General features: G+C 32.7%; 1 protein-coding gene across 1 annotated transcript; it reads right to left on the bottom strand.

Annotated features, from left to right (window-relative positions):
* Positions 1-568: 568 nt before the first annotated feature.
* On the bottom strand, positions 569-16308 carry LOC306669565 (gamma-aminobutyric acid receptor subunit alpha-2-like). The gene is made up of 3 exons (XM_079153605.1): positions 16176-16308; positions 10949-11128; positions 569-5503 (listed from the first exon to the last, which is right to left on the bottom strand). The coding sequence occupies exons 2-3, from the start codon at positions 10976-10978 to the stop codon at positions 5207-5209; spliced, it is 327 nt and encodes a 108-aa protein (XP_079009731.1). The 5' UTR covers positions 10979-11128; positions 16176-16308; the 3' UTR covers positions 569-5206.
* Positions 16309-18136: the final 1828 nt, after the last annotated feature.

The raw sequence follows: 18136 nt of genomic DNA, 5'->3' as shown, positions 1-18136 counted from the left end.
ACTCCAAATCCTTTTACTTAAAAATAAAGTATGAAACAAATCAGTAATTAAAATAGATTATATGACATTTGGAAATGATTACTGGGATATTTCATTTTTCATGGGAAAAGAACACACAATATTTATTACATGTCTAAGTTGTGGGATAATTAGACTTCCAGATATTTACTTTTTAAAGAGCTTCCAAAAACCTTCACCGTGAAACTTGGAATTCAGGTTTTTTCATGTTACCTTCCTAAGCAGAATTGCCAAGTTCATTTCTAACTTAATGGGTTAAAAGAACCAACTAGAAATACTTTGGGAACATGTTTATATCCATATAGAAAGAACATTTCTAAGTATTTATGACTCAAGACCAATTATAATTAATAATTTGGTTATTAGTCTATTACAAAAGTAATTCCATTGACTGAATTAATTGCTAGTTTAACAAGAGATACATGTGTGATTGAATCCATTCATTAAAAAATAGTTTTGATATCATAAACTTATCAGAATTACTCAAAATGCTCACTCCTATACAACTGGGAATCACACACACACACACACACACACACACACACACACACACACAAACACACTCACACACAAAATGCTGCGACCTTACTAGAGATTCTTTTACTATATGCCAAAAGATGAACTTGTTAATTGTTCTTACCTAGTGACAATATTAGCTGATATTATGTGTTAACTTCAACATAGAGTGGCTTACAGTGGAGTATAAATTACCTATATGAGAAGCTCTTATATAAATAAGCAGAAATGAAATATTTCAACTAAAGGAAATGGATATGCTAATATACTCCTAGTTAAAATTTTTAAGAAAAAATTCTTGTCAGAAATAGATTTTGAATAATTTATTATTACCCTCCCCAAAGGCGTTTCATATGAACTATATTTCAGTATTTTAGTAATAATGATTATAGTGATAAAATCATAAGTGTTAAAATATTTCTGTATGTACAAATATGTTTCTAATTTACCCACTTTCTTAGGAGTTAAAAAGGGAAGATGTTTAACTTGGTTTAATTAAAAACAGCCTCATTATCCTTGTGGGTTCTTTATTTGGTATTTCTTTCCCTATTTTTCTCTTTGAATTTGATAAAAGAATGAGCTCTTAAAAACTGATGGGAAATAAGAATATCTTTAATATAAATTTTGATAACAAAGGATTATATTATGAATAATTTTATTAAATATAGTCATTTTATAGCATGAATTCAATACAGAAAAATATCATAATTTGTCTTATTCACACTATTATGAGTGGTTTTGTACAGTGCCCTTGGTTCTCAAGCATGCAGATGTTAAAAATAACTGCACCACTCCTCACTTTCAATTTTATGCTTCTATGTATTTGGATTAATAAAAGAAAAGCATGGAGAACCCATGAGATTTCAACTAAAAAGAAAATGAATAACCCTATAGGGCAGTGGGTGGGCTCATGATTCCCTTGAAATTAGAATCTTTGCATGTGAAAAGATTGCCTCAAAAATGTGTAGATAGAAGTAAAAATGCCAGAAGACTAGTAAAGGAACAATTTGTTTATTATTAATATGGCCCCAGATTTCAAATTAAGCAATGAATATTTCCTATGTTTCCCAGACTGCATCTGAAGATATTAAGTAGGGAACATATGAAACAAATTCTTAACAGGTGCTGAAGGACCATGACAGTGCAGAAGGTGACTTGAGCCATTTCCTTTCTTCTCTTACTTGAATAATGACAGGCCATGCCAAAGTACAGTGCCCACAGAGCTCTGGTGTGCTTCCAAAATCCATCCTAATATCATGGCCCAGTTCAGTTCCCTTAACCAGTATCAAACAAAGTCTCATAGATACATGTGATATATGGAGAATAATTTGTCTCTCTTACCAAATACATTTACCAAAGAAAATTATGAGTAAAATAACAGGTTCTGTGTTGTTTAAAAAACAAGCTATCAATTTTTAAAGGAAAAAAAATTTAGAAATGTGGCTCAGGGTGATCACTTTTCTAATCCTGAATAAATTCACCATAGAGAGATCCTTGAAAAGACTTCTAAATGTTAAGATTGGCACTGATTGGAATCACTGGAGTTTAAAAAATATTAAATGGTTAGATTATTTCCATTTTTTTAATCTAACAGGAACATATATAGCAAACAAGGTAAAATAGCCACCATCTTAGCATAATAGAGTGATATCATAGTTCATTAAACAACTCTCTGCACTAAGTTAATTTACATGTCTCACTTAGTCTTTGATTTTAAGTATTCATAAGAATGAGATTTAATTTTCAACTGAATTATATGAGTGTGATATGTGTGATATTAAAACCAATCTCAAGGCATTGTATAGAATAGAGGTAAAATATATTAATCTAATTAGATATTTGCTATACAGTAATGAGACTATCTCTATATATGTACATGTATTTATCTACATTTTGTACATAGTGTAACTCTATCATTGTAGAACTGCACACAATAATTTATGTGTTATTTTGTAGGCCAAAGAGACAAATGTTATTATATAAAATGTGTTTTCTGAAAAATTGACATTTTGATGACAAATTCATATCATTTTTGTGTTTTAAAATTGGTTTATGGAAAAGTGAATAATGATTAAAAACTCTGTTTCTGTTTTTCAAAATGCTTTACGATGGTACATCCTTCCTTTCTCTAGCAAGAGTCAAATCTTGATTTATCTAAACTTTAAAAGAATAAGAACTGTGTAAAAATATACCAAACTTATAGAAATAAGAAAAAATTATAAACAGCATAATAGGGAAATCTGAACCATCAGAATGTCATTAGGCACAAATAAGATTTTAATGATTGAAATTAAAAATTCCAATTAGGTTATTTCAAAGAATAGCAATAATGTAAGTTTTCAATCATTCTGCCATAAACACTATAAAACTGTTTCTATTGATGTCGTCACAGCCTTTTGTCCAGTTGTAGATGAATCTTTTCAATTCTACAGAAATTGTTATTTACAACTATTTTTACATATGTACATATTTTATAATAATATAATTAGTCATTTATATTCAGACATTAAGGGGCAGTGCAGGTGTCTAAAATATTCTTAAAGTGTTTGACAATGCATACCACATAAAGCATTTTTATTGTTTGCCTTTGAGCATTATGAACTTTCTCATACTATTGCACACAAACCTACACTACACAGAAGAACTAGGCTATCTTTAAATGTGTATGAAAACAGGATATCTTCTAATTCAGTGCACATTTAAAACTGCTTAAATGACAAAGAACTTGTTCCTAGAAGGGTTTTAAAGAAATACATTTATTGGTTCATGTAACAATTGTATTTTATTTATTATGGATTATGGATTACTTTTTGTGAGGGAATTTTTAATGTCAAGACTCTCTTCACGGCAAATTCTGTTAATAAAGATGCATTTGTGACCTTGGTATTAATACAATCATGCAAAGCACATAATAGAGTCACACTAAAAGAAAGAAAATGAAAAAAATAGAGGCAAAGAAAAAGCAATTTTTGCTGAGATTTTGCTTATTTTCATAAGATATTCTTTTTATTGATTTTGTAAACATACCTATTTTTGCACTATACTCAAATACTGTACAAAATTGCAAGAAATGCCACTATTTGACTATTTGTATTTCTACAAAAACATCATTGTGAAGGTGCATCTATTATTAAAAGTCAGCTAATAACTGCTAATGTACATGTCAATTGAAAGTATTTTAGATTTGCCAGAAATTTTGAATCTAAGCATGATACATAATTGTTAACTTTAAATAGCATATTTCAGAGGCATAAGGATTTTTTTCAAATATTAAAAGAAAAATAAATTTACCCACTAATAATTAGCAATAATAAAAAATTGTAAATTTGGTTTTGAATTTAGGTATGCAATTTGTGTGTGTGAGTGTGTGTGTGCACATGCATGTGTGCGCATGTGAACCCACTCAGTTGGTGATGTTTTAAAGTTATGGTTTAAAAATGCTCAACACTTACCCAAAACCTCTTCTGGTATACAAAGCTGTTGTAAATTTGAGTCAGTGAAGTTTAAAGTTGCAATTTACAAAAGCAGATTTACATTAATCCTGATCTGAAAGAGATGCTTTCAAGACAGAAAAATGTGCCAACTAACTGTCCTTTCCTTTATAATTAGTGGCTTCTAAGTCTTGATGAGAAGAAGCCTTAAGGCAGAATTTGCAGTAAACAGGAAAGAAGAGAATCACATAAGTGGTATAGTATGAGACACCTATGAATTCTCATCAGTTGGAGTTTTTGGCACAATTTTCTAATCCAGTATGAATGTTGCTCCACAGCAGCAAAACTGGATTTGTTTTCCAGTCTCCAGCACCAAAAAATAATAAAATAAAAGAAATAAAATAAAATAAAAATTTAGCTAACTAATTTTAGTTCAACATACACCTGGAAAGAGTATGACACATTTGTTGGCTTTTCTTTTTTTTTTTTAATTTAAGGTAGTCCCCTATGATTAAAATTTTGAAATAAGTTATAGAATTTTAATTATTACTTTAAAATAAACTCTGAAGCTAAAAACATAATGACCATGACATTCCAATAGTTAATAAATTGTAGGCATAATTAACATCCTGTCGGGGTGACTCATAATTGTTTGAGCTTGTCATGCTGTAATATGTACATGGCTATAGATACTATACAGAATAAGTAAAAGCTGATTCCATATCTCTAGTTTTTCTTCTTCTGGGTAACTGTGTCAAGATTCCAATTGCATTAGCAGGGATTCTGTGCATTCATGAAGGGAACTGCTATTGCAGATATAAGGTTCTGCTATTTAGAAGAATTCATCTTTGAATGATAATGTTATCTCCTATCATAGTTAGGCAACAGTAGAAAATACTCCTATTTAATACCTAAATCAAAAGTTACCATACAGGGTGATACAGCATCTCCATTTTCATTGTTATTAGGAAAGGAAAAAAATCAGGTCATCTGAAATCCACTTGAAACCAAGTCCTAGGGGAAATCTTTAAAAAAGACAATGACTCTTTTGGCCTGGGGTGCTTTCTGCCCATAGTTCCATGTAGCAAATGCATGTCTCCATTAAAGGTCTACTGGTAAGCTACATCATTATATACATACTGTACATATTGATTCATAAATTAGCAGTTATTAGTCAGACTGTACAGAGCAAAACAAACTGTTTAATGTTGCTATACATCCCAAAGATAACGTGTCTAGATTCAAGGACTGACCCCTAACACAGGTTCCCTGTTTAAATATGTGGCCCAGTAAACTAAATTAAATGTACCAAACAAAACTGGGAAAACTATTCTGGACATTCTGTCAATTTTGCTAACACTATTGAAGGTTTTCTTGGCTTCCGCTGGCTTGTTTTCCGGCTTCTTGTTGGGTTCTGGCGTGGTTGCGCTCTTGGAGATGGTGGAGAGTACTGGATCTTTTGAAAGATTCGGGGCATAATTGGCAACAGCCACCGCATAAGCATTGTTCTGTATCATGACAGAGGCTTTCTCTTTTTTCTATTGAAAAATACAAGAATTAACAGTGTGGGTTGAGCTTGCCACTTAGAATTTTCCAAACTCCAGTTCAAATTCTGAAGAAAAATATCCGATACATACGGTTACCCATTAGAAAAAAGGAATTTAGGAAAATAAATGAAATGCCTTTTTTAAATCCGAAAACCATTAGGATTTTGCCTCAGACTAAAATCAATGGTATCATCTTTAAAAATTTTTTGGAATCAATTTTTATAGTTTACATGGAAAATAAACAATGGAAAATACAACTTTAATAAACCATACATATTTTTTACCTATGAGTCACTAAATATTTGTTGAATTAATGAGTGAATGAATAAATGAGATGTGTAAATATTTTAACAAGAGAAATTATCATCTACAATGAATAAGCCCATATTTTAACTTGATAACAGAATTTCTCATGTCAAAAATCATATAGCAACACTTAACTCAGATGGTAGGAAACTGTAACCTTATGCAGATGGCAGTGCAAAATTGACTAAAACTATTTAAGGAGAATGAAATACCAATTCTTGAGATTTCACCTAACTCATCCCCAATTTGTTTCATTTTCTAATTGCTATTTACCTATCACCAACTCTTGCCTGGGTCATATTATCTCCTGTCTGGAGGAAGCAATTCCTTGTGCTCTGAGTGGCTTCACCTTGGTTCAGTCATTAGACACACTTTTGCCACAGGGATCTCTTTAAAAGATAAGTTGGATCACATCACCCCTGTGCTTAAATTTCTTAAATAGTATCTCCTGAAACTTAGAGTAAAAATGACAATTCTCACCATGACTTCTCTTTGTTCCTTGCATGAAAATCTTGCAGAAAATAACTTCAGTTTCCTGAATACTTCCTTCCCCTGTTACCTTAAACCACACTACTTCCCCAGCCTGGAACACCTTCTTCCCAGCACATTTCAAGATCAATTCCCTTTCATATTTTGATCCAGGTTTTAAATGTCATTCTCTCAGAAAACCTTTCCTTAATCACTTTATCTAATGTAATCTTTGTTTCCCATATATACTCTTGCAGAACACTGAGATATATTTCTATGATGGCATTTTTTGGAAGTGTATAAATTCTTAGTCATGTTATGCTTTGATTGACATCTTCCTTTCTCACTGGGATCTGGGTGATGAAAGCTGGGGCTGCTTCCCTCTTGTTCATCTCTGTAACCTTGGCAATTAGCATGAGACCTTCCATGAGGTAGGCACCCAACAAGTAGCTAAATTAATTAAATCTGAAAAAAAAGTGATATTTATCTTTGTTTTTATGCTAATATGGGTAAATTGTCAGTTATCTAAAAGCAAAGAAACTTGGTAAAGGACAACTACCATAGAATTTCAGGTATAAGTTAGTTCCATGAAGAATTCTCAAAATGTTCAAATAATAAAATAAGAAAGGATTTCTAAACACTCAGGAGGATCTGAAAGCAGGTCTGGATTACCCAGCTTTCGTTGGCACGGTTTCTTCCTCTCCTGTTTTTTCTACTGGCAAGATGTTCTTCCAGATCTGCTTAGATGTAAAAGAAGGAATGACTACCATTTGCAATTTTATAAAAGCTAAAATAACAGCTCTCCTTCCTCGTGGTGCCTGTAGTTTTCATGTTACAAATGGAGCTTAATCACCAGGTGTATTTTTGGTAAGGAAACAATAGCTAACACTTTTTCCACCCTCGAATGTGTTAGGTTGTCAAGCTGAGGGTGTCACCTATGGGCTAGGAAGTAATTTCCATTTTCACCTCACCTAAGAAGTTCAGAAACGGAGGCTAAACAGGTTTTGTGACCTGACCAGGTATTCTGTCTGTTAAATGCCTGAAAAATCATGAATTAAATGTGTCTGACTTCCAACCCTTTGCTTTTAAGTTATGTTGTATGACCTGTCTGAGGAAGTTGTTTGAAACTTGGGAGTACTTTTTTGTTTCCAAAAATACTCCAGTTGAGGTTTATATCCCTAGATCAACCTTCAAAAAGAACTTGTTAATCCATAAAGTATATAACAGCCATTAGTTATACTATTATTTCCACTATTTCTAAAGACCATTTATGATGAAATCTTTAACCTTTGCCTGCTGTCCTTGATTCCACCTCTGGTTTGAAAAAAAGGGAGATAATGACAACAAAGCTATAGGACATCTGTAATAAAAAATGAACTAATGCATATTCTAACCACATTAAGAAATATACATTCTCTTAGCGGATTGCAGAAACAATGATCACTGTTATAAGCTGGATAATGACTGCTGGCACACAACATGTATAGGTAACAATTTATTACATAGTAGGAAAAAGAAGACATAAACATTGTGTGGAAAAACTCAAGAAAGGTTTTGTGGAAGTGAGACATTTAAGTTGGATCAGGAATTATGGTGTGGAAGTTAGACATTTAGACAAAGAATCATACAATGTAAATGTTTTTTGTTGCAACAGGAGGCCACAAACAGGAACTCTAAACCAATATCCCTCCTGTACCCCACTTTTACACCCTTCAATTGCACATAGGTGCAAAAGTAATACTAAAATTATTTAGCAATCTAGTAACTAACCAGTAATCAATATAAATACTCTGACCACTCAGAGTGCACATGAGTGGTAAATAGTTAGAAGGGATCTACCACCAGGTTCACCAAATTTCAGCCCTGCATATGTATGTTAGTGGTAATTTTTGTTTCCTCCTAACACTGACTTCTATAAGAAGCAGTGTCAAAGAAATCACTTCTAAACTTTTCTTGACCTAACTGTAAAGTTCTGTAAACAAACTTTTATTGAGCTAGCTATAAAGGACAGAATTCACCTTAATTTTCTTCATTATTCAAAAAATGGCTTCAATATCTGAATATAAGTGGAGTATGGTTTAGCATTAAACACATGATGGTTTTGGCTTCAAAATGCTCTCTTGGAACTTGGAAATTTTACCATTTTCAGGACCAGTACGAGGAAAAATGTAAAAGTCCTATGGTCTATCTTCAGTCAAGAATCCAGTCCTGACACCTGGAATTTCTTACCAATTCACTGAATGAAAGGCAGAACACCCGTATGGTGCCACATCCTCTCAATTTCTAGCACAAATAAAGCTTTCCTGGCTCAGGATCTTACAAAATCTTGTATTAAAGGAGAAAATCGTTCCCCTCAGTCCATTTGAAAATAATAATCACAGATCTACAGTCAAGCACTGTTTTCTTTGTTTAAAATTAAATGTGCACAGAGGAAAAATACTATTGAATTCACAGCTGACTTAATAATTCTAAGGTAGCCTAAAACAGCATTCAGAATAAGTCTTCATAATGTATTTTATTATTGTTCTTTATAAGACAGATTTGATAGTGATAGTACTAAAGAATAGACATACTCCTAAACCATTACCAGGAGATATTACCTTATCCTATTCAATACAGAATTCTATTAAAAAGGATTATATTGAGAGAATTTTTACTATAAAGAATTCTTTGAATATCATGCAGGCCCAGAATCAAGCCAGATCATCCACAGGTTGAATACTTTGGCCACATGACTTTGATCTCTTGAGACTAATTTTACTCTACTTAGCATAACACTAAGTTTGCACTCAGGCCCTTGAAGAAAAATAGTACAATGAAAACATTGTTGGGTTCACTGTTCAAAAGAGTATTCACCACCAGGAAGTCACTTTTTAATGTCCTTATAAAATTTTCATTTGAGAAATAGGAAAGTTCTGGTAGTTCTTACTACCTAATGTCCCATAATCTAATTTAATCTGATGCTGTATGTCTATTTTAAGGCACTTAAAAAAAGCCACTTCATATAACTTGGAGAATAAGGCAGCTATGGCAGAAAAAAATACATGAATACAGAGTGGGTTTCTGAAGTAAAAATTTGAAAATTCACATTAAAAGTTAAAAATGGAATAAATTAGAAGGAAAATAGGGCAAATCAAGATAGACTGACAATGCTATGTTCTATTAATGTTGAGCAATTCATGGTTTTTGATGTCTATACATAGATGACCATTAAAATCTCTCTCCAGAATTCTTAACCACTATATTTCACTTTACTTCACCACCTACATATATCTCAGGTAATTAAAATGAAAACTATCGAGAAATACACTTATCCTAAATGCTTTGTCAGTTTCTGCCCAATACTGTAACCATTCTGTACTCCTTGACCTGTAAATGGTACTGTAATTCAGCAGGAATTGGTAATTAACCTCACACTGGTCCTCTCATCAGAAATATTTTATTTTCTTACCATCACCAGACTAACACTGACTTAGTTCTGAGTCACATGCATTGGGATGTCATTTCCTATTGCCAGTATTAAGTAGCCAGGCCTTCCATTCCTTTCCACAGCACTCTGGCATTTATCTCTATATCACATGTGTAATTTTTTTTTCTCTTTTTCCCCCTTTCACTTAACTGTAAGCTCCTTGAAGGCACACACTGTGCTGCAGTGCCCCTAGCACACTTCTTGGCACAGAGCAGAATCAAAAAACATTTGCATAATGATAAGTGAATGATAGTTACTAGAATGATTACTATGATAAAACACATTTATAAAATATAAAGTATAACCTAAGAAAATGTATTTATAAGATACCATAAAATGTTTGTTAGGTTGATGGGAACTGAACTCGATTGCTTTTCTACAATGGTATTATGTAAATTATCCCCCAAATCCTCAATTTTACCACCTAGAAGACTGGAAGTTAATAAAATAAGCTCAACCAAAAGACAATGTCATGGACATTTTATTCGTGATTGGGACCACATAAGGAAGAAGGGAGTGGGATGGGATTTATAAATGAAACCAATAATTTATACATTATCTGGGGGTAAAAGAGTAAAATATATCATTCCATAGTTTGTTGACAATTCACTTGTCAGTGAAGTGGAATGAAAAGAGAATATAACTCATACTAATTGATTTACTACTTTTTAGATGATATTTTATAAGACCACGGATATTTTTAGTTTGTTACATTATTAGAGTCTCTCAATGCATATTTAAAATGTCAGATCTGGTAAACTCCTGACTACAGAGGTCAAAATGTTTTACATAATGGTGGCAAACCAAACTTGCCTTCCTTTCAGTGGTAGAGAAAATAATGTCCTAAGTAATTTGAGCAAATGACCTATCTAAGGTGTATATACTAGTGATGTGACATGTTAAATGAATGAAAATAACAATTGCATGTTTCCAAAGTTGGAGAGAATCTCAGATATTGCCACTTACAATTAAAAAAGGGCCTCTTATGAACACTGTATGTAACAAGTTTTGGAGAAAAACCCAAGTCTCCAAAGGGCAAATTTATGCTCTTTCTACCATTCCATGTTGCCTTTTTACAGTTCCTTATGGCTGCTAAGAAGCCTGTTACTTGTAAAACAACAACATGCTTGCTGGCCAGATAATCTATTGCCAACTATCTGCTAACCACCCTGACTAAGAAAAGTGATACTTACAGAAGATTGTTTGAAGGTTAAACAGTCCATCCACTTCTCTAAGTACTCTAAAGTTTTTCCTTGGATTAAATTGGGCCATGAGAAAGCTACATACTTGGACCAGATTAGTTTAGCGCCTTGAAGAATTGCCTTCACTGAGTTGTATGTTAATATAATGCCTTCAGCTTTTATTGAAGGGGACTACAAGAAACATCAATATAAAATTCATTACTGAGTTAATTGGGAAAAATTTGACATCACTTGCTATAGTACCCAGTTTTCCCTATGATAAACCCCATCTGGCATTTTGATTTTAAAAAGAGCAATTGCAGTATGAGAAAAAGCTTTTCTCTGAGAAAATTTGTTTCCATTATTTGATTAAAGAAAAAATAATTTCCCCCCATGTGTTACATTTGTCACCAAGAAGCTTAGAAATTAAAACTCTCCTACTACAACTGTGGACTGCAAGCTAATGTGCGGGCCCAATGGTGGATATATCTGAACCTGTTTTCCTTCATCCTGGTTTTCTCTTGCTATGTTAGTTAATCGTAGTTTAAGAACATGCATTCTTTGTTAAACTGCCTGAAATTCTTTTGGAACAAGATAGAATGTTAAAAATGGAAGTAAATAAATAAATACACTTGAAAAATGTGATGTCTTCTATGAATTAAGGTGACTCAGAAAACAATGGCACATTCCGGAAGAGTTTGGAGAGTATGTTGATATGTCTGTATCTTAAGTAATTTTTTATCTATGTAGTCCATATTTTTCTTAGCCAGTTTGGACTTACTGTCCCAGATTTATGGAAGCAATCCCAAAAAATTAAAGTTAATGAATTTTTTAAAATATCACTCAATTTAGCTATGTGCCAGATGCTGTGCTAGAGCAGATACAATAGTTAATAAAACAAAACTCATTTTCTCTCATATATTGTAACCTAATGGTAGAAAAAGATTTACTTACAATAAAATTAGAATTTAATAAGATGGTATAAAAGGAATTAGTGCCCAGTGCTGTGGAAATACAATGGGAGATGTCAATTATGTGAGTCTGGAAAGTTTTGAGATTAAATAAAATCAGATAGGTTTTATTGGTTTTCAAGGAATGAAAAAGAGAATATTATTGCAACAGGGGTCAGGGCCTTAATATATGCAAAATATTGTGCAAAGGACTAAGAATAAATGACTTATTAAAATCAACATGATTATCATTATCATGATTGATGAAGGAGCTGAAACAAAAACATGCAATTACAAACTATGGTTAGGGCTCTACTGAAAAGTGGAAAGCAGTGTACGTACACTTACAATGAGGTCCTAATTACTGTTGGAGTATTGGTGCTGAGAAATTTCCTGAGGAATTGATATTTGGGCTGAGGATGAGTGGGGATGAGTTAGTTGGGAATAGCAAATGGGTTGGCAGTAAGCTTAGTGATGCAGATAATCCTCAAAATATTGTCAGCAATATTTTTAAATTGGGAACCACACAGTGAAAAGTAAAGAAAAAAACAGCATCAAAGAAAACTGAAAGAACTATCTTTGGGAATAAATAGGACCGTATGCTAGAAAGGCTGAATTCACCGTGAACTCTGGCAGAGAATATCAAAAACACAGAATGAATCGTGGCAGCTGCCAGGATATGAGGAAAGGAAGCTGGTATTTTGAGTTGTGTCTTAAGAAGACAGAAAGTTTCAGGGATGAACCTGAAATAGAGCTCTGGAGCATAACAACAGGAAGGATCAATAAGAATTCCTTGAGAAAAATGGAAAATTATCTGTTCTAAAATATGGAGGTCACTGGTGCCCCTCAGTTACAGGATAGTAAGTGGAAAAAAAAAATCAGATTAAAGTGGACTAAGAACTGAACTAAAAACAAGCAATTTTTTCCCAAAGTTTAAATGGGGAAATAAAGGTCGAATTTGAGGAGTGAGTTTTCATTTCATTTTCATATTAAGCATCTTCGTAGGCTAAAAGGAAGACATAAAAAGGAAAGATGATTTTGAAGAAATAAGAGAAAATAATAATAACTGATGGAACAGGTTTGAAAAAAATCACAAAAGATTCAAGAGTTGGAATGGTAGAATTAGTCTTGGAGTAAAGAAGGAAAATTGAATATGAAGGAAGGTTCTAGAAGAATTTGGAAGTTGCATAGGTAGAAGTTGCATAGGCAGAAGTACATAGATAGGTACTTTTGTATACAGAAGGGCATAAAAATTTGGAGTTGGATCATTTCATCCAGCAATTCAAATTTAGATTGATATGATTTTATTGTTCAATTTCACAAATGAGGTAAAAATAGTGTAAGTCCTTTCCAAGCTAAGATAGCAAGGCAGACTCTGTCTTCTAATACAGGGCTCAAAAGATGCCTGAACATAAAGGAGTGGACCTGCTAATTTATTTTCAAAAACCATCTGTAGGGCTGGGGAGCTAGCTCAGCTGGTAGTGTGCTTGCCTTGCAAGCACAAGGCCCTGAGTTCGATCCCAGTACCGCAAGGAAAAAAAAAAAAAAAAACCATCTGTAAAAATTAACAAAACACAATCTATATGCAAACATTAGATTGTTCAATCCATGTTTAAATATGTTAAACAAACTTATTTTTTATAAAAACACATAATCAATTATAACTGAGTTTTATATATATGTGTGTGTGTGTGTGTGTGTGTGTGTGTGTGTGTGTGTGTATGTGTGTATATATATATATATGTGTGTGTGTGTTGAGGTATATATCGGGGGTACTGGGTATTGAACCCAGGGGTGCTTGGCCATTGAGCTACATCTTCAGTAATTTTTATTTTTCATTTTGAGACAGAGGCTCACTAAGTTGCTGAGGGCCCTGCTAAGTTCTGAGACTGGCCTCAAACTTGTGATTTTCCTGCCTCAGCCTTGTAAATTACTGGGATTATAGGTATGCACCACCACCCCCAGCTCTGAGTGGTTTTTCTTGTGAGGTCAATTGATACTTGCTATTTTACAAATGTTAAGAGTTTTCCAAGGCTCTTTGTATTGACAGATAATTTAATTGCATCTACTTAAGTTCATTAACATCAAAAGCAAAGGACTTTCTTCAGACACGTTAATCTGAAAGGACACCAATAATGGACCAGGCACAAAAACTCTTTATTCAAGGAAATTATTATTTTCTACTTAAAAATTAAATCTAATAAAAACTAAAGCAGAGGTAGATTGCACTGATTTCTACCTTTTAGGCAGATAGGCCATCTTTTGGACCTCTACTTAATTTCCTCTCAATTCTAAAGACCTGTTTATTTCCAAGGTAAGTTAAGGAAATGCCTCTCAAATTCACGTGCCTCATGAAATTGGATAGAGTACCCACTGTTAAAACTCAGCATTGTTAAGTTTTAAAAACCTTTTCATGAAGGCTAAGGAGTCCAGTTGGTATTACACTGCCAGATTAAAGATCAGAAACTCATTTATTCAACAAATATTTTTGAAGTGGTTCAGTGTCAGGCACTGTGCTAGTCACTCTATCCATAGAGAAGCCAAAACAAACAAGCAACATGCCTGATGTGATATTCTAACTAAACGACAGGACTAAAGTAACAATATCAGTTGCTTTCTTCAATATTAGATTGGAACTTCAACAATTTCAACACAGAATTTATCTTGTCCATGTGTGATTTCATATGTGGGCAGACAAATCCAGCATTGGTTAGTACTTGGTTACTGCTTTTAGAAAGCATTGTTAAGAGTTGGTTTTTTAATTTATAGGTACTTCATTTTCAAGCACAAGGGTTCAGAAGGCATATCAGTTGATAGGTCAAATCAAAATGTCAACTTGATTGGCACCACCTAGCATTGAAAATATTACACCAAATAAAACTCTTGTAACAAAACATTCTAATTTATCTTTTGAGACATATTTACAAAGGACTAATATTTATCTTAAAAATGTTAGTATGAAAGTGCATGTGTAACCAATACACTTAAAAATAAGTAATTGCATAGATAAAATGAAAAGTTTTACACTAACATAAATCAACCATAAAATGTAATAGAAATCCTGAAATAGCCTAGAAGTTAAGCCATAGAAAATTGATCTGCTTCTTTTAATATGTATTAATTATATCTGTTATTAGGCCCCAAAAGAGCTTATAAAATGAAATAAAGCAACGCTTTCTAAAACTTCTATAGATGATGAAATTAAGGAAAAAGAACAAGACTTTTCAACTCTAACAATCACTATGTATGTGTAAAGGGCTTTATGTCATAGAAATGAAAAATATATATATTCAAATAATTGAAAAAGAAATAAAATCAACCAATTTAACCAAATGTTATTCTAAATTTGAGAAAAATTAGTAAATATAGTATTGAAAGAAACTCTCCAAACAGAAGTCTCTACTATTATTAAGAATAGTTTATATCTTATGATCCAAAGCCTTCTCTTAAGGCAGAGAGTAATTTACAGAATAAGAAAGGAAAAACTGTTGTATCAATGAAGAAAGTACACACTAGCTTCATTACTTGTAACCTAAAATATGGATACCAATAATATTAAAATAAGTTAATCTTAACAGAAAATAACTTTTCCCATTTAGACTATATGAGCTATTTAAATTCCCAGGTATTCTAGCACCTGCATATTTATTCCACACAATATGGGGAAGATATAAATTCTATCTGGGTTTTCACAACCAAGCGACAGAGATGGGAAGAGGTGAAGAGCACTCATCCCATTAATAGAACCTGGGATTCCATATACAGAGAAGTTAATTCCCATTTTCTTTCACAATATCTCCCATTATGCAGTAAATATAGTGATTTAAGAGCATGAACTTGATGGTCCAATAGACAAATCTGGATTCCAGTACACTAACAAACCAGCTATGTGAGCTTGGTCAAGTAAATAACTTTACTAAGTTTCAGATTCTTCATCAGTAAAAAAAAAAAAAAAGAGAGAGAGAGAGAGAGAGAGAGAATATTAAGGGAGAAACCCTAGTTATAAGGTTGCTATGAAGATCATGTGAGAGAGCATATGTAAAAAACTTAGCACAGTGTCTGACACATAGAGCTCAACAGACGCTGGAGAGTGGTTTTAACAAATATTACTACTGCTGTAAGCACTCCTAAAGGATTTCAGGCACAATATATACTTTTAGAAAAACTGATATGATATGTAACCATATACATACATATATGAATTTTCTTAATGTCAAAGTAGTATCTGCCACAAGGTGAATGTGTTAGGGGAGTCTCTTAATTAAGATGAGAAGGGAGTTCTCACTTACCTTGTCATTTACTACACTTTTTCCATCCCAAGCCCATCCTCTTTTGGTGAAATAATTAACAGTTGCAAATTCAATTAGGGCAGAGAACACAAATGCATAACAAACAGCAATAAAACCAGTCCATGGCAGTAGCATAAGCCACTTTGGGGAGAGAATTTCGAGCACTGATGCTTAGAGTTGTCATTGTCAGAACAGTTGTGACTCCTGCCAAAGAAAAGATGGAAACCAAAACCATCAGTAAGTATTAGCAAGATAGTGTTGGAAGCACTTGTTCTTTTTCATATTGTTTCTTTCCCTAAAAGCCACCTTTTGGTACCATTTCAATTCCCCAAAAATACATGGTGTGAGAAACCAGTGTAAGAAAACAGTGCAACAGTGTTTAAATAGTTATAGTTTTTGAAGTAATTACTCTGAAATGCCTTCAATTTTCATTATTGTTCTGTACGAATTATCTTTCTCTTTTAGATAGTTTTGGGTTAAAGACACTGGTAAACTGAAGTAGAACCTTTGAGGAAATCCAGGCATATTAAATTGTCCCATTGCTTATTAACATCAATTTCAAAAAATGTACACACAACTCACATTAATTTGTTCATCATCTACTTGAAGCATTCTAAGAGATGAATCAATCATCACAATGGAACTGTGATTAAGTTCTTCATTCAGTACGACCAAATAAGTGTGAAATTAATTCTGGGTTGTTCAGCATTGTGAAAACAGTTGGTTTTTCATATTGCAGCTTAGAAGCTATACAAAATAAAACAACGTACTAAAAAATAAAACCTCATAAAAGGTATTTTACCTGTTTTTAAGTAATAGTTTATACCTTTGTTGGTTTAAAATAAAATCTCATTCATTTTTCTAGTTTTTCTGCCCATGGCCAGAGCAGTCACACTAGTTAAAATAAAAGAAGGCAGTAACTCAGGAGGTAAATTTGCTATCAGCACGGGAGATAGCCACAATTGCCGATTTTATTAGTGGTCCCACAGACTGATAAGATGTTTTCTTTGAGATTTTTGTACAGAAAGTCTCAAAGACATATACACATATATACGCATGTGTATGTATATGAGAGAATTCATGTATACATATGAGAAAGGTTACTCAGTATATGAGAATGTACTTAAATTCACACCATCAGCTAAGGAAATACAAAGTGATAATAAGAATGCTTAAAAAAACACTATTATTATCAAAATATTAGCAGAACCATAAAGGATTGACACTGTCCTAATGTTGAAGAGAACAGGAGGCAACAGATATCCTTTTCATAGAGATTACAATTGTTGTCATCACTAAGAAAACTAATCCAAGGTCATGAATATTTAGGCCTGTGTTTTCTTCAGTTTTATAGTTTTAGTTGTTACATTTGGGTTTTGGTTCTTTTGACGTTAAATTTTGTGTATGATATAAGGCAAATATTCAAGTTTATTCTTTACATGTGGATAGCCAGTTGTCCCAGCATCATTTATTGAAAAGCCTTGCTCCCCATCATGGAATCTCTGTTGAGAATAAATTAACTTTACTCATATGTCTTATTTCTGGACATTCAATTCTATCCCCATTGATCTACATATCTATCTTTATGTATCTTTATGATCTACATATCTATCTTTATGGACATTCACTTCTACCCCCATTGATCTACATATCTATCTTTAAAGATATCTCTATCTTTAAAAAAAGTTTCACACCTTTTTTTGATATTTTAGATTTAGGTTGATTTTTGAAATCAATAAATTGAGGTCCTTTCTTATCATATATTATTCTTTTGCAAGATTGTTTTAGCCAAAATAATCAAGGTCCTTTATTTTTCATATGATTTTAAAATCAGTTCTCCCTTTTCTGAGAAAAAAAAAAAGGTTACTGGGAATTTTGGTTGTTATTGCAGTTAATCTGCAAATTACATTGGGTAGTTCTTCTGTCTTAAGTAATTAATAGTTTCAAGTTTTGAATATGGG

The sequence above is a fragment of the Sciurus vulgaris genome (genome assembly GCF_902686455.1).
Source record: "Sciurus vulgaris genome assembly, chromosome: 9".
Taxonomy (NCBI): domain Eukaryota; kingdom Metazoa; phylum Chordata; class Mammalia; order Rodentia; family Sciuridae; genus Sciurus; species Sciurus vulgaris.
Note: the sequence above shows the minus strand (reverse complement) of the source record. Positions and strands in the feature narration are given on the sequence as shown.